We start from the raw sequence: 18,037 nt of genomic DNA, 5'->3' as shown, positions 1-18,037 counted from the left end.
GACACTGAGAAGCTGACTTGCCTTGGCCGGACTCCAAGATGAAGTGAGTGATGTTAATAAATACAGAAACGTAGGCCTGGGCTGTGCTGTTTGGCGGCAGAAGGCTCTGGACAGTCTTCATCTCATTCAAAATCCTTAAAAAACAAAGCACATCAATAACTAACATCTGAACATGTCGGACAGACGGTGCAACAGCATGCATTCTGTGCTTCTGTTTGGGTTAAATCATCTGTCTGGACCAGGGGATGTTAATTAAGATCACTGGAATTCACAGGCCTGATGGGTTTCATTATAGTTATCAACTAATACCATTTTTCTGAGATTTGAGATGAATACAATAAATTTCCATAAACTGGATGGTAGGATAGTACACCCAAAGGAATACCAAGAATAACAAGTTGACTTCCTTAATGCAGATTAAAGAATGCTAGTGTTAATGTCTAAAATGTCCTGTATAACCGAGATCATTTTCTTATACTGTACTGTACTGCATATTTAAACCTGTAATAAAATGTTTTTTGTTTGTTTTTTTGTCCAAAGATGCCAAAATGCTCCATAGAGCTGAAGGGTCCTTCATAGTGTTCTGTGGGTTCATCACTACAAGTTACCCTTTTCACATACAAGTAGTCATGGGATGGGATTTTTATTCTGGAGTATCATTTTAGTTATCATTTCAAGCCCAGCGATAACATTAAAATACGAATACTGCACAATAAGTGAGAAAGTATCTGTTGTACAGTGACATTAAAGTGATAGTAACATTTTAAATGGTTTTATTTAATTATTATTAAATATATAAATAATTTTGTTTGTTTGTTTGTTACAGCAAAAAAAAAAAAAAGCAGCATCACTCACAAGTGATTCCAGTTGTCTGGTCCACCAGCTGTGGAGATGCTCTCAAAATATGTGGTTGCTACTTTGAGACCAGAAAGCAGGTACACAGCAAACATTTCTGGCACTGTCTGTTGGACGACGCTCTCAGCTCTCTTGAGGATAAGCAGGGAGATATTACGTGATGAGGCAAAACTCATGTCTGGCTGGACAATGAGCTTTAATGAGTCCTGCAGAATGTCCAAGATGTTCTGCTGTAGAGAAAGTGGCAGGGGGCCTGTGGCTCCACTCAGGAGCGGCATAGCACTTTGGACTGCTTCCAAGATGGCAGCTAAGAAGTGATCACTCTGTAGGCCACCTGGTTGCTCTGCCACCATTAGGGCTTTGTTGAGGGAATGGGTGATATTGCCAATGATAGAGAGGTAGGCAAGTTGATCATCACTGAGAAAATTAACCATCGTTTGCAGCAGGTGCTGGATGTCTGTCACAGGGGTGGATGCATTCATGGAGGAGTTTCCCCATTGGAGCATACTAGTGAGGACCAACGGGACACTGGGTTGCTTCATCCACTTCTGTATGAGGTCAAGGTATAGTTTTATTTGGGACTCAATGGCATTCAGAACAGTTGTGTTGAACATCGGCTCTGAACCTGGGATGTTATTCTGAACCTCTAGGTTGACCTTTATGAAGTCAAATAGGCGCGTGAGAATCTCAGCAATTGTCTGGCCGATTTTACTCAGCCCTGCACCATCTATTGGATACTGGAGGCTTTTTATCAGGACCTCGATCTGGTTACTGACAAACAAAGAGAGATCTGTCTGTGCCAGCTGTAATGTTACCTGCATTTGTGTGAGGTAGAAAAATGGATGGAGGAGCTCTGAGACCGAGCTGTTGCTGGTGATATTTTCTAGCCTTTTCAAGTACCATTGCACAATCTCCAGATATACTTTCTGGGCATACATGGGGTCCATCATTAAGGTGGTGTTAAAATTGTTGGTAAATGGCTCCGTGTTGGCGATTAGTTGTATCAGACCCTCCACCACTCTGATTTCATTCATAATCTCTGGAGTGTTCAGTTGGTTCAGCTGGAGGTTCAACTTGATTTGGGCCAGTGTGCTGTTCAAGGTGTGCACGAGAGCCATGTTTGGATTGGAGCTTAAGTTGAATTGGACGACATCTCTGAAAGTTGCATTGACAATTAATGGGATAAGTGAGAGGATGGGTGTCTCGTTGCGAAGATCAGGCAGGTGTGTCAGGAAACCGCTGATCCCGTTTATCAATCCCATAACACATTGGGCTGTCACCGTTGGGTCATGCTGTGGTTCAAAACACTGGCGGGCATTGATAATCTCCATTATATTAACCATCAGGTCATTTATGTTTGCAGCTCCAGCTTGTGCTGTAAAGTTATTCAGCTCCTCAAGGGTTAGGTTGGACTGTCCCAGAGCATTCTGGACATCAGACACAGAAATATTTGGTGTGGCCATGAGCAGTCTGATGAAATGAAGACTCTGTTTGAATGTTTCCACAATGGCAGCATCATTTGGGGCCAGGAGGAGTGAGACGAACATCGACGCAAGTTCCTCATGTTCCCATTCCTCCAGAGCAGAGCTGGTTAGATCTATTTTGATAGTGACATTACCGTTGGCCGAGAGCATCATGTCTAATATCTGATCCAAGAACGTTAAGATTTCTGAGATTCCAGCCAAACAGTTCTGGCCTGCTGCACATTTGGTCATCTGATACTGCAGAGCTTTGAAATCCTGGAGAAAGTGAGTAGCTTCTTGCTGGGTATTCACTGGCAGGAACGCTACAAATTTCTCAATAACAGCGTTCTGGGCAGCATCTGGTCCAGCCTGAGTCAGGTTCTGAATACTCTCAGGGGTGAGGAGGTTGAGAAAGTCCTTGGAAAGCAGGTGGAGGTCAGTGACTTGTGCTGCACTCAGCTGCCCACTTGGTAACAGGAGATGTTCGATTTTTCGTAGTCTGTACATTGACATCACCAGTTCTTGAAGCTGGCGTATATACCCAAGAATGACAATGGTTGGGTCACCACTGGGGGAATCCATCACCGTCTTCAGTATCTCCATGGCACTAAGGATGGCCTCTACAAGGCCTGCTGAAGTTTGGTTGGTGAAAGGCTGGATGGCTTCTTTGAGACGGGCCACATCATCAGGGTGGAAGTATTCAGAATAGGTAAGCAGACTGTGCCCCATGATGTGGGGGAGAGCCAATGTGAGGTTACCCTCCAAGGAAAGGAAAGTCATTATCAGCTGCTCAAGCTCAGGCATTGTTGGGTCTGTCTCACTGAAGGTAAAAATGTGCTGGTTGAGCCTGCCAAGCTTTGAGGCGACATCAAGCACTGTGGAGACATTAAGGGGGCTGCCGCTAAGGAACAGAGGCAGCATTGGTGCCAGACCTGTGGATTGTAACAGGTTACTGAGGTGGGGAAGCATGACCTCAGGGTTAGAGATGCTGCTGTCAGGAAGGGTGGAGACAGTCTTGAAAAAGAAATCCAGGTTATGCATCAGGTTAATCAGGTAGGCAGACAGTGCATCTCCGCCTTTGATTTCTTGCTTCAAAAATGATGCTGCCTGATGTTTATAGATGTCGCCATAAACATGCTGCAACAGATTCAAAGTTCCTTTCAGACCACTATAGAAAATAGAGAAGAGTGGAAAAGAATATGTCAGAATCTTATGAACTGACTACGAGTTGTGTATAAAAAAGGAATAATAATAAAAATGATACAAATTCTGGTGTTGTAACTCCACATTCAGTGAAACATTATTCAGTGAAACTAACAAACTTCGTGACTTACTTCAACAGGAAGTCTTCGCTTGGTGACATCAGAGTCTGAGTTATTGCTTGAACAAACTGTTGCCAGTTCAGACCAGTATTGCATTGAATGGCTAAGGTGAAGATGTTAACAGAACCTAGAGGGGAAGGTAGATACATAGGGTTAGGGGGTTAGGGTACACACATACTTGAATTGGTTATATTTTTAATTTTTTTAATTTTTACTATGTCAAATTAATCATTACTTGTTTTGGGGTAAACTTGTTTTGGCACCTATAATTTTGAATCTGAGTGCATTTTGCATCTAGCTTAATTAAAAGCATTTTTACGCATCATTTCCATGCTGGATTGTCTTGGTTTACACAGCTGTTAGCTTGGCACAATAAAGGAAGAGAACAGGAGAGGAGAGGAGAAGAGAAGAGAAGAGAAGAGAAGAGAAGAGAAGAGAAGAGAAGAGAAGAGAAGAGAAGAGAAGAGACTCACAGTTTGCAGGCTGAGTTGTAACACCAGGCCTGTAGTTCAGAATCCAGAAAACCATGTGGAAGTAGCTCTTTACTTCGGGCCACAGTTGACTCTTCTCAATCTTTTCTCCCAGATTTACCATGAACATGAAAACACTACAAGAACAGCAAAAGCAAAAGCACAACACTGTTGAATGAACTGATAGCAAAAGCATGAAATGAGACAATGTGCATGTTATCTAAAACATATCATGGTGGAAAATTGAATCTCCTTTTCACCTATTTTTATTCCTTCCACTAAATTCACTGAAAAGGGTGATTTACATAGCATTGACAAACTTCTTTAGTGGAAAATAAACTTGCTGGGCCTGAGTCTTAAATCTTCTAAGTTACAGAAACTTTATTTTGAGACTTTAAAACTGTTCATTTCTAATGGAATATTTTTAGAGTGAGATAACCTGTAATCAGTCCTTTAGATCAAATCAAAAGCAGACATCCAGAGCACACTACCACTTTGGAATGAAGCCCTGTAAGTATATTTAAAAAAAAATATTTCAAGACCTTTGTTGAAGAGTCTCGATGACATTATGAGTACTGTTGTCTGGCATCCAGTTCATCCAGTAGGCTCCACCCAGCTCTGTGACCAATCTGTTCAAAAGCACTCCAAACTGCATACTGTTATTGTTCAGCTTGTGCCACTCAGAGAGGATCATGGGAAGTGTTACGTTGTAGTCTGCCTGGCCTGTGATTGTGCCGTACACCTCTTGTGCCTGTAGAAATATAATGTGAAACAGATTTAAAGACCCCCTGACACCTGAGTTATATTTACTGAATCACACAGTTGGCTTAAAAATACAGTGGTCCCTCGCTATAACGCGGTTCACCTTTCGCGGATTTCTTTAGTGCAATTTTGCATGCTTTATTTTTTTTAACAGCGCCTTGTGTTCTACGTCCTGATTGGCTGTAAACCATTGTCAATCAATCTCCTCCGTGCCGTGTCTCCTATACAGTACAGAATGCGTTCAGCTTGCCAAATTTACATAAATCTTCCAAAAATAAATAATTGTAAAAAATAAAGCTGACTACTTCGCGGATTTCGCCTATTGCGGGTTATTATTAGAACGTAACTCCCGCGATTAACGAGGGACCACTGTAGAAGGAAGTACATTAAAATCAACAATAACAGAGGACAAAAACATATCTGGGTGTTTAACACTCAAAAACTCAACTAACTTTCTTCATCAAGACAGTGTCAGTGAGGTATGATAAGTTTTGATTGACAGCAACCAAACAACCTATCAACTCTGACCAGACTCTGATTCAAATATCACTAAATCCTGAATGGTGCATGGAAGTACCATGTAGTACGGAGGTATACCCAGAAAAAAAAAAATATACAAAAAAGTGAGGAGCCTAGCACGAAGTTGGAGAAGGATTCATAACATCACTTCTATAGTTTGCACACAGTAAGGTAATTTCAGGCAGCAGTTTTTGTTGTCAGAATTGGTACAAATCACTTTCAGATGGAGTTAATCTGTCACCTTCTGAATCAGTGGCAGCCAGTCCGTCAGCAGAGCTTGCTGTAGGGTAGAGCTGTTTTGGCAGATCACTGATCTCCACACGTCGATCTTTATGCTCTCAGTGCTTAAGAGCCATTCAAAGGGACCCAGGAGATCTTCACATGTTAAAGACTCAGATGTCAGACTCTAGAAAAAAAACAAAAAGGCAAAATAAAAGCAACTGATGAGTGTCTGCTACCTTTAATACTTTCTATACATTGATCAAAAGCCTCAAATATGCCATGTCCTGAAGTCATGTTTAATAAATAATACTGAATTTAAAATAAAGCTGTGTGAGTCTGAACAATGCCTGGTTACTCAACATGTCCTTGTTTTGAAAATTTAACCCATGTTTACAATTTACACACCATTTTCTGAGAATTGCGAATGCAACAATACTGGCAGCTATAGCTCCAAAGCTACTGTGAATGAGCTGTCAGAGAACCAGACAGATTTAAAACTGATTTCAAACAGATTTCCAAACAGATCGCCTGAAACTGAATTGCCTGAAACTGCAAAAATAAGATCAAGGTTGTTAAAATAATAAGCCTGTAAGAGATTAATGTGCAAAGGTTTAACATACCTTCATAACCATTTCCGTCACACTGTCCAGGACACGACCAATCCAAACGCTTGCTTCAGACTGGTTTGTTAGCAACATTAAATAAGTCTTTTTGAGCTGACTGGCGTCTTTCAGGACATTGGCCATCATTTCTGCGAACCAACGAGAGTGTTAACAAGTACAGCAGAGGCAAAGCCAGGTCAGTGACATGTTAAGTGATAAAATGGAACTTTGGTTTAATTGTAAAGTCACCCACATGAATAACATGTCTGTTGTACAATACATCCCAGGAAGTTTTATTATTATTATTATTATTATCATTATTATTAAGTGTTATTTAGAATTTTCCTCTGTGTCTGTGTAAGTTTGGGTGTATCTGTTTCCTGCATGGTAACGCCTCTAGTCCTGCTTTAGTTAGTTTTCATTCAGTCTCCTGAGAAAGGGTGTGAAGTGGTTCCATTCACCTTTAGGTTACACAGAATACAGTTTCTCTCTGCTCTGATATCAAGAGTTTGTGTTTACTTTTAGTTTTTTTAGTGTTTTCTATCAAACTCAATTTTGTCCTGACAGACTCTATGCTTGTGACAATACACCGTTAGGAATACGAAAGCAAGTATGTACCGAAGGCAAAAGATAACATACAGTATGTTGAAACCATCACTGTAATGAGACATTTCACATGATTACTCCACCGGGAGAGACCCTGCTGTAAGCAGGATGTTGCGCAGTCTTACCTTCTACAGTGTCTAAGGTCAGTGTTGCTGACATCATGGACTGAAAGCCAGTTCTGAGGATGCTCTGGACAACCATGTCCACCTCAGGCACAATTTTTGTAATCTCCATCACCACTTGACCGACGCTCAGAAACCTGCCAAACCACAAGGCCAAACTCAAGATAAAGCAAAAACTGTTCATATTACAGTGAACGCTAGACTTCAGGGAGAACTGTTGCATTGATTTGTGTACAAGTCTCTTATATTACGCTTTTGGTGTTTAAGGAGAATTTAAGATTTTTGTAAAGTTTGGTTAACTTTAAGTTGGAGAAAGTGGAAGGTGAGAAAGACAGGTAGGAGATAACAAAAAATTGTTTCCAGTATAATCTTCCAAAGAATAAAGCCTCAGATAAGTATAGTTAAATTGATCCAAATTAAAAAAAAAAAAAAAATTTTTGTATCACAAAAAAACATTTTTAGGAAACCCATTTGTTTGCTTCAATCCAGTTTGGTTTTTAGTGTTTAGCCTCTAATGGATTCGTCTCTAATGGATTGGCAGTATGCAAGATATAGACAACAGAGGATACTGTACTTACAGCTCCTCTTCGATATTTTGTGGTTGTGTAACTACGCTACGGCGGCCCCTCGTGATGTTGGAGCCTCCCTGTCCTCCTGGGGATAAACCTCCAATCAGACTGTACAGCACCCCTTTGGCGAATGAAACATCACGTGGAGCCACATGCTTACTCCATGCCAGGAGAGCCTGGGAATAATATAGTTAATGAGGAAAAACAAAGGAAAGAGATGCCAACAAATCAGAGTTGCAAAATGATACTCATCTAAGCCTAATGCATTGTACATTAGAATTCTGTTTTTCTGCTGTACTGCTTTCTTCTTCTGTCATAAGATTCCTTACCCTAACCACGCCTACACATTAACAGACTTTTTGGCATTATGAGATAAACAAAAAAGGTTTAGTTCAATACTCTATGCTATTTGTTGTCTTGCAATATTATGTATTTTGTAATTAAGTAACATTTGTGATACGTACATTAAATGCAAAAAGTCAAGCGTGTTCACTGTTATGATATCATGACTTAGAAATCATCATCCTTTAGATGTTTAATCATCAGGTACGGAAGCAGAAACCTGAGATCAAATAAACCAGTTAATCCCTAGTACTACACTGTACTCCAATTCATTAGCACATATTCACCATGGCACTGAATCTGTATGACACATCCTCATCATTGCTATATGTCAGCATCAGATCACTAATTGATGTCCAGCTGACTGTTTGAGTGAGTACACCAAGTAATGGCATCGTTAGCTAACTGCTTCTGATTGGGAATCATCTAATCAAAACACATCTACCGTGGTGGCAGTGCTAATTGGGTATGCTTGAGGTTTCTGTTCCCCAGGTGCGACCTGGGAGTTGCAGTTGCTTGTTGCCATGGCCATCGGCTTTCTTGTGGCTTCAGACTAATTATTTGGTGTACCCTGAATCTAATTACGGGCGAAGGTGGCACTTGAGAATGTAAATTAGGAGCTAAGACAGAAGAATACATACAAGCAGCATGAGAGACAGTAAGCGTGAGATACAGAGAAAAAGAGCAAAAACAACAGGACACAGGAAAAATCCCACCCACACATATCAAATAGCTGACTCATATCTGATGTCCGTGAGTCTCTCTGTTGATGATAACAACATACATATCATTCAGTCCTACCTGCTTTGCCACTTTATCAGGGCTGATCCAACGCAAGAGCATGTCCACAGTGCCTGTGCTGCACGCTGTTGTTACCCACAATGGGTTACTGCTGTTCTCACACAAGTAGAAATGCACCATGTCCCTGTCCAATGTCAGGAAAATAGCCTAAGAAAGAGAGGACAGTTACAGCATTTATAATGGAACTGTCATCCAACCCTTAATCCAAGTGGTGACTCACTGAAGAAATAAGTACAAATAGTAAAGCTATAGCAAAAGAGTGGTATTACTCTTGTCATCTAACACTCAGCAAGAAAGCAAATAAGTATATTTCCCAAAATGTTAAAACTATCCCTTTAACTTGTAATCTCACAATTCACAGTCCTTGTTTCATATCCAGTTTGTGAAGTCAGACTAAGACTCAAATGTTGCACAAGAGAATTCTGTGCCAGAAGGCAGAATTACACAGGACCGGTTTGGCAACCCTGGAACCAGAGCTGCTGTTTGTTTTATTTTTATTTTTTTAATCTTAAAATTTCCAATATATAATGTGAAATTACACAGATTTCCGCCGGGAGTGCAAACTTTGTGTGGAAAGGCATCTAATTTATCTGTATCTGTATTTATTCTGTGTGATGTTTATTTCTCCGACACACCACATGAGTGTATACGTTGACTTTGGGCAACACGTACCTTATCCAGTGGTATCTGGATGCCTTGTAGAAGAGGTTTCACCATTTCACTAAATGTGACATTCTGCAACGTGACAACCTCTCCGAGGGGAATGGACACATCTAGGCAGAATCAAATCACATGGTCAGATGTAACACCCTAATGGTGTATCAGCACAGAGCTTGACTGCCAACATTTCTCTGGAATATTATTATCAAAAGTTAAAGTTATTGTTACCTTCATTGTTATCCAACATTTTAAGAAATTATATAATAAACATATCAGTAATCAGCAGTTTATTTACCTGCATATATATGTATATGTATATGTATGTGTGTGTGTGTGTGTGTGTGTGTGTGTGTGTGTGTGTGTGTGTGTGTGTGTGTGTGTGTGTTAAAGCCACTTAATTAAAAACACTATAAAAATGACAGGGTCTTTGTGAGTGACACATAGAGTATGTACAGTACAGCTGATGGTGTTACCTTTGCCAGGCCAGTTTTGAACATAGCGGATCACGTTGATGCCTGCACCAAGCAGTGGATGCACGGTGGAAAGTGAGGCACCAGCTTCAGGGAAATTGCTCTGGATGACATGCATAGCGCTGGAGAGAACACGAGGGAAAAACATTTAAATCCCAAAACAAGATAGGACCTGCAGCAAACACCTGACAGCTCTAATGATTAGACAAACACGCACAATTTTCCCTCCTGCTGCTCTAAATGACTGAGTCCCAGATATTGTGGGTTACAAACAGGGCTAGTGCTTGAAAGCTGACACCAATACAGTCACCAAGGGCCAGTTTTATTTGACCGGCTCTGGTCAGCTCTGTAAACAAGTGTATTTATACCAAAACAGTAAATGTTCCCCACATGTTTTTTAAAGGTCAAAAATGTTCAAACCATGACATTACAATTTATCGTTAGTCTTGCTGCTCTTTAGCAGGGAGATTGCCCTCACCTATTCTCTGAAAGTCATCATTAGGAAAACACAGGATTGGGAACGAAAATGAAGAATTAATTACATAAAGTGTGAATAAATTTAATTGTGAAAACAAAATCTTTTGTTTTGGTAATTGGTAGACAGTTTACATTGGCTTCCATTAAATATTCAGTGCGACACAATATAATTGTGCTATTTCTTTTATGAGTTGTTGCTGTTTTTTTTTTAAAAACTATACTAAATAAACACCTTGATACAGCTGCTGTTCACTGACTTTGAATTCCTTCATCATCGAATGTACTTTACCCTTGTATGTTGGTCAGTAGAACCTCTGTGCTGCTCAGCACTTGGTCAACAGAACCATGAGAGAGGAGCTGGGGAACAGCTAGAAGGCTTTCCCACAGTGAGGTCTGATTTTGCAGCTGATCGAACACCAACACCACCATCCCAGCCACCGTCACTATCTCATCTGGTTCTGTCAGCATCAGCTGCGTCAGTATCTGACAACAGGAGGTCATTTCAGAGTTAACAAAGTAATTGTGACAGAACCAGAAATGAAAGAACGAGAAGTTTAAAGTCGGCATCATCGCACTGTGCTGATAAAAGGAAACCTGACACATGCAGGCCAAAACCCACTTTTATGTATACACACACACACACACAACCATACCTGGTTGAGTGTGTCGAGCGAGACTTCAAACACAGTGTTGTTGGACTTGCAGAAAGTGACCACAGCATAGGTGAGGGGGTCGGGGGAGGTTGTGTTTATCATGGGCAGTGTCACAGTGCAGATGACCCTCTTCAACAGGTTCACTGACTCCAGCATTTTGTCCAAGGTCTCCTGCAAAGGATTTGATTTATATGGACTCAGGTTATTACTCAATCAAAAACCCATTAAGTGAAAGTTTTCATTTGAGAAGTCAATTTATATAATAATAGTAGATTTTCTGAATAAAAAAAGGCAGTTGCACCTTCAAATCACCATGTTTACAGTTCCAATATCAACAGTATTAATGAACTATTACAGGAAACAATCACTTACACATGTTTGATTTTATCTCTTGTTACTTTGGGGCAGTTTTAAAGTTGGCATTTTCATTTCATTTCAGAAATAAGAATTACAACACATTTTTTTTATTTTAAATAAACCTTCCAGGGCTTTCTATGAGCCTTTTTGTCAAAGAATAAGCGTTCATCTGCTGTTAACAATGACCCGTAAATAAGAGAACCCACAAGGTTTCAATACCATGACATTTGACCAAGGAAACAATCTCTTCCTTATTCTCAGCTCTTTTGTACCTTTCAATGTGTCGTAATTATACCCACCTGATCTCCCAGAAGAGTGCTGTTCTTGAGAGAGACATTATGAGGGCGTCCTTGGTCAGATGCACCTTTAACAGAAGAACATAATGTTGAAAAACTGCCTGACTGTAGGAGTTACAGCAATACCCAATAACATAGTTACCTCTTAATGCAAACACAAGAGGGACAAAATCCATATTTTTTGGACCAAATGGTCAAAAGAGTTCATGAAGTGTCCACAACATTTTAGGAAATTGCTGCTTATTTCTTTTCTTGCAAAGAGTTAAATGCAAAGATTGACACCTCAAAACAGCTCAACCCAAAGTTCCAAACTATTCCTTTAAAGAAGTTCTATGGGGTCTCCATGTTTAATTTTATTAAACACTGATTAAAAAAAAAAAAACATACCCAAAATATTGTTCAGGACCTCAATCAGTGCTGCAGGATCATTTCTGGAGTCATCGGGGAAAGCAAAGTTGAAAAAATCTCCCCCTTGAACCAAGTTTGCCAGTGGGGAACTCTCCAGCACGGCGGTCGACCTGTCATACAGAGTCAGGTGAGGTAATGAAGACGCAATTTTAAATACAGAAAAAAAAAAATCTAGTTTTAAGGATTTTAAGTATATCTTTCTGAAAAGCTGACACGTCTTCCAAGGCAGTTCATGTCCTTAGCTTGATTTTTATCATTATATATGTTCTGAATAATAAGACTTAAACATCATGTCCATTTGACAAAGGTATAACAACAATTATTTTTGTTAGCATTTTTTTCTTGGTGAAAATGACAAAATTATTGAATTTTCCTATCCACTGCAGTTACACATACATATTTAGCTTCTTATAAAGACAGAAAACTCCAAGAATATTTTTCATTTTCCCAGAAACACCACTGAAAAAACACCATATAAGAAAACCCACTGAGCTACAAAAGTTAGTGGAGCAGAGACCAGCTACACTGGGAGGAGGGACTTTGGTTCTATGCAACCAAACAAAAGCTTGACTAAAATTAGCTGAGAGATTTGCGCAAACCATCATTCATCAGCAGGTGGAAGGTCAGACAAACGGGTTTTTCTATCAGCCACCTTCATTCCTGCCTCTGAACAACAGCATAATAACAAAAGAAAAAAATATATTCTATGGCTTTTCCACTGACTGACGCTGTTTTTGACACTTGAACTGCAACAAAGTAGACAGGGCAGTAGATTAGATATTTTCTAAAAGACTCATGTGTTTTCAAATTGCTGACTGAAAATATGATATTGAATGAATATTGCTTTATAAAACTGTGGTGGTTAATGATTAGGCAAGGGTTAAGTAGTCTTCCCTTCCTCCACAGGGGGATGTCTGTTGGTATATTTCCATGAACACACTGTGATGTTGTTATGCTCAGGTGTGTCCCTCTGTGACTAAAGGGTCTTCTGCACACCTTATACAGCATGTGCATAAACTACATACAGTACTGATGGACTGATTCTGACAGAAATGATTACTTCAGTGATTAGCCTACCCATTTGTTCAAGATGATAATGCATAATTTACAGATAATATAAGACATCAGTATACACTCTGTAGAACCTGATGAACAGGGTTACCTTGCATTCCCTGAAGATTTCTGAGTAGCTGGGTCCACCAGACGTGATTTGTTATGACAGTTGCTGTCTGTGTTGCACATGAGGGTCTGCAGGAAAGGGAAGAAACCTGTGCTGGGCAGGTTTCGGGGTGCCACATAACCTGGAGGAGACATGACAAAGTTGTCACTGTGGTGAGGGTGCTTGAAAATGTCACTTCCATTAAGAACTGCTTCAAAATCCCAGGAGGCCGTGTCCTGAATTATGTTAATTTGGCAAACAACATTCTGTCAGTGGCACCACTTTAAGAGAGTTACAGGTGGAAAACAAGCCCAAATATTACATTCATTTCATTGTCATATCATTGTCATATCATTAACTACATGTAAGCAGTACATAAATATCATTAACACTACATACACTTTTGAACAATAACATTACAGAGAAGCCAAAGAGGAAAAACATGCATCGGAAAAACGCTTAAAAGTTGCATTGTGGGTGGTTTGGTTGGTTGTGTTTTCTTTCAAAATATTTCTATGAATTGGTCCAATTTGTTGTTCATTTCTGTTTGACAAATTGTTGACTATAAAAAGATATCTCTGAGCACAGCATCAGGAACCTGAGCTAATCTCTGTATCGCTGCCAGCAGGTAACTCATTCCATCTTTTGTCGGAAAACAATCTCAGCTATTGTTTAAATCCAGGACAAAGGAAAATTAGACATAAAAAGCAAGATCAGGGTGTAGTCAAACCACTGACTGCGTGATACAGTGTGTCTTTGGTATTCATTATCTCAGAAAGTAATGTTTAATCTTGGCTCAACAGATTTCTCTGAAATTTAATAAAGAGCCCAGAAAACAGCATTTCACTGAGCTTAGTCATGGCAGTCATGGAAATCATTATGAAACCTAGATTGCATAAACTAACTCTGAAGAGCTGAATTACATCAGACCTCACAGTTAACATCTACATTTGCTCAGCCAGTTGTGCAGAATTAATGTATATTTACATAGCTAGAAACTGCAAAACACTGACTCATGAGAGTTAAACAAGAAGAATAAAAAGGCAAGTATTTAAACTGGAATCCAACAAAGGCAGGGACTTTGAATCCATACACTCGAAATGGCACTGCAAGAGGCGCAAAACCAATAATGGGAACAGCTTTGTAATTATTAATTTGCAATGAAAACGCGGAAGGCACTAAAGTAGATCGGGCAGCAAATGTTATGTTTAAGCATTTAAGAGCATTACTACTGTGAAACAGTGGCAAAGTTTTGCTGCTCAGAACAACATGATTCAAGGCCAATGCTGGTCAATCGGTCAGATCAGATACTGAAGATAGTTTTGTCACCTGCTTTAGGTGTGGTCCACAACTGTGCCTGTTTCCAGCATGTATAGAAACAAACAACCCACCAGAAAGCACTTAACAGGGGAGGGAAGGCTCCATTGTTCAGATTCACTGGATAGTTTCAATATTAGTGCTCACTGGGGCTATTACATTACCAGTGAATCCCTGCATCTGTAGAATCTGATCCATCAAAAAAAGACTGAACAAACAAAAGTGGGAGGGTTAACAGGTTACAGCTAAAATCAGGTCTAAGTAACACGGCCCTTCTAACATTTTTCATTTTACTGAAGCTGTTTAAAAAGTAAAACAAAACATTATTACAAACGTTGACAGAAACATAGGAGGATGACATTCTTTTGCTGTGATGTTACAAAAGCTTATCTGAAGAAGAACTAGGCTTACTGGTCAGTGAATGGCTTAGGGTATGTTTTTCCAAACCAACTGGTTGCAAATCCTGCCCCTCCCTCTGTCTAACACTCTCTCTTCAAGCAACCTTTATCCTTAGTAATAGCAAAATAAATAAATGTGCTCTAAGTCAATTAGGTTCAAATAAATAAAGGAGGACAAACACCAAGTCAACAGTGAGGGGACAAGCTCATAACTGAAGGACCATTCGTGTTGAACTTTCCTTTTATTTACTTTGATTGTGAAATTGGAATGTGCGTGGCTCTGCCGTTCTTTAAGATGCCACTCAGAAACACTGCAGTCCGTGTCAAGTAACAATGTGTTAAAGCAAACTTTAGCTAACTGGATCTTCCCCTTTAGTTTTTCTGTTTTAGACTTTCCTTTACTCTTTATGAAACATAAATGAAACATAATCTCAGAATCATTTAAACAGCAGGCAGCCAAAACATCTTAACAGTAATACTTGTGCTCTGTATATAGAGGGAAACTTATAAGATCATTTTTTCATTGTTTTTTTACTGAGTGATGTTAGCTCTAATAAAGAAATTCCTTAGTGGTGAACGGTTATTGAAGTACACATCGTTAACTAAGCATGTACCTGGGTCAAGGCACTTTTTTCTGTGCAGTTTTACACTTACATGTTTCTCTTACTATCGGTGGAAACTGGTTGCGGGTCACAGCAATGATGATGAAGATGATCAGAGGCCAGCTGATGAGAGTCAGGGACCATAACTATAACACAAGATATCATAAAACACTGATAATCCAGAAATATGGAGTGATTGAGTCTGTAAATGCGCAGTTATTTATATCATATATTCCCCACAATCTGTCTTGGGTAGTGGTAAAGCTGATATTGAACAGGATTCTGTGTGCTTACATTCAAAGTAAACAATAGTTTGCACTGCATTTGAAAGTCACTCACCGGCTGTCTGATAACCGTCAGCCCATTCTTCCAGAGAAGAAGTCGCAGCTGTTGAAAGAAGGCCATTGGTCGAGGAGGCTGAAGTGAAGACAAGTTATAAAAACATTTTAAAAACCAGTCTACTGACAATTTTTTTTTTTTTTTTTTAATGACCATACACATAAGAAGGTGAATTTTGTTTCAGGTTTGTATCAGCATGATTCCACCATATAATGAATACATGTTGTTAAGATTTGAAGTTAATGGACAGTCCTTCAAGTGCTTAGAGGACTGGAAATTTGACTCTCTGCAGATGAAGATTGTGTGATTTACTTGAAAACTGAAGAACAACTACTATGAGGACTTAGTGTTTAAGGGACTTTTCCATTAGTTTTACATTACATCACACAAAGCAGTCTGACATTTCACAAATAAAGGACAAATGTTTATTTTTTATCAAACTTTCACTGACATTAAATGTGACTTAACTGTCCACACACATAAAGTTGTGTCTGAATGACTTAAATCTTGATGAAACTAGTTGAAATTTTAAGTCTGAGTATCTCTGCCACATGCACTCTTAATAATAAATTAACAAAGTTGTAACAAACCACCGGACCTACCTGCCTGCGTCTGTCCTCTTAAATGGTCAAATGTATTTTTTTTCTTTTTTTTTTATCTCACAGTAGCTCTCGGTCTTCCATGAAGGACATGTCGCTAGGTGGCCCCTAGCAGGATGCCCTTTCCATCAGTCAGTTATGGGAGTAAAACAAAATAAATTCACACTCAAAATCCTCCAACAGTGACGCCACAGTAACTGCAAAGGCTAAACAACCTTCCCCTTTCTGTCTCCGTGCCTCCTGGCTTATGTGGGTAGCTCCACCTGTGTGTGAGAAGGTAAATCTGTGGAAAAGGGCGTGTACTCTGGCTGCAACCTGTCAGCCCAGAACAAAGGAGAAGCGAATTACTATACATGTACCGGGACTGGATGTGGCTGCAGGGCCTAATCATTTACATAAATCAAACTAGCTTAATCCAATCATTCCGATGGACTTTTATATCAAAATACTATTATACTATACTATATATACAAAATACTGGCATTCTTATTCAGGACTGGATGACTTGGATAAAACAATGAATAAGATAAATCTATGATAAAGACTATGGGCTGCAGGGTTGCAAAATAATTTTACATTACTGTTCTACAAGGGAGAACATGAATTTAGAGGTGATGCAGTAACAGCGAGCACCAGATTACATGCTTCATTACACAAGTTTGTAAGATGTTGTTGGTGAGGTATAGGTCTCCACAGGGATAAGTCACACTGTTATCGTACGGGGGATCCGGAGGGAAAACAATACCATAAACTCTCATGAGTCATAGTCATGAGATTCGCACATCTCATGACTATGTTGAGAGTTATATCGATGCAAAAATAATAATTACTGAAGCTTGGTGTGCCTGAAGCTAAAGTCAGTTTCTCCCTCATCCTTATACAAGCACATACATTACAAGAATGCAGAAATGTAACTGCACATAGAGACAATGCTGAATGGCATGACAGTGTTTTCCATTCAGAGCATGAACTTCCTGACAAAGCATGAGTACACACAAGTCTGTAAAATCTTTTTTTTTTTTATAATATAATATAATAGTATAGTATAATCTGCCACGCAGGCAAAGTAATGTATGTGACTTTCCATTACCAAACACAAATCAGTGGACAGTAGGAAGCCTTGGAGTTAGGCCAGAACAAAGGCACTGGTGACATGTGACACTATTGTATTGTTAAACAAGAAACATCAATAAGAATTACATGATCAAGGTAGACATACTGGCTTTCCATCTTGATCACATGGGAAACAAGTGTCTGGTACTGATAGGCTCGACACAGAGGCACATCTCCTTGGACTTAAGTGAGTCCGTCAGGTTGGAGAGGTTGATCCTGAGGCAAGCATATAATATTATATATATCATTTTCAAATTTCATCTGCTGACTTAACCTGGTTAACATGCACATGCAAGTGTGTGATATTGTTGTGATGGTGGTATAAATAGACCTATAGAAATATAAACAACACAAAGAAGCCTTCACTCATCTATTTTATCTCAAAACTCTCCTTAAAATTGGCTTTTATTCAGCACCAAAATCGAGCAGCTACTGTACAATCCAAGTCATATGACAATACCCATAACAGAAAATTGGCAGAGGAATGCACCTATTTTGATAGGTGCATCATCAGTAATGGAAACACAGGGTGTG

The 18,037-nt window shown here is 39.5% G+C and overlaps 1 protein-coding gene across 1 annotated transcript in view; it reads right to left on the bottom strand.

Moving 5' to 3' along the window:
* Positions 1-16,624, bottom strand: part of abca12 (ATP-binding cassette, sub-family A (ABC1), member 12) — a 60,807-nt gene extending 44,183 nt beyond the window's left edge. Inside the window, exons 1-20 of the mRNA XM_041057858.1 lie at positions 16,394-16,624; positions 15,792-15,869; positions 15,505-15,598; positions 13,139-13,277; positions 11,956-12,086; positions 11,572-11,636; positions 10,916-11,086; positions 10,552-10,745; positions 9,789-9,907; positions 9,328-9,428; positions 8,656-8,802; positions 7,522-7,688; positions 6,947-7,080; positions 6,234-6,364; positions 5,633-5,797; positions 4,653-4,861; positions 4,114-4,247; positions 3,653-3,767; positions 856-3,486; positions 22-134 (exon numbers count right to left, since the gene is read on the bottom strand). Coding sequence (XP_040913792.1) covers positions 22-134; positions 856-3,486; positions 3,653-3,767; positions 4,114-4,247; positions 4,653-4,861; positions 5,633-5,797; positions 6,234-6,364; positions 6,947-7,080; positions 7,522-7,688; positions 8,656-8,802; positions 9,328-9,428; positions 9,789-9,907; positions 10,552-10,745; positions 10,916-11,086; positions 11,572-11,636; positions 11,956-12,086; positions 13,139-13,277; positions 15,505-15,598; positions 15,792-15,857 — 5,026 coding nt within the window. The 5' untranslated portion in view covers positions 15,858-15,869; positions 16,394-16,624. The remainder of the gene's footprint in view (positions 1-21; positions 135-855; positions 3,487-3,652; positions 3,768-4,113; positions 4,248-4,652; positions 4,862-5,632; positions 5,798-6,233; positions 6,365-6,946; positions 7,081-7,521; positions 7,689-8,655; positions 8,803-9,327; positions 9,429-9,788; positions 9,908-10,551; positions 10,746-10,915; positions 11,087-11,571; positions 11,637-11,955; positions 12,087-13,138; positions 13,278-15,504; positions 15,599-15,791; positions 15,870-16,393) is intronic.
* Positions 16,625-18,037: the final 1,413 nt, after the last annotated feature.

Source organism: Toxotes jaculatrix, chromosome 15 (assembly GCF_017976425.1).
Source record: "Toxotes jaculatrix isolate fToxJac2 chromosome 15, fToxJac2.pri, whole genome shotgun sequence".
Lineage (NCBI taxonomy): Eukaryota > Metazoa > Chordata > Actinopteri > Toxotidae > Toxotes > Toxotes jaculatrix.
This window is presented reverse-complemented; position numbering and strand designations above follow the sequence as displayed.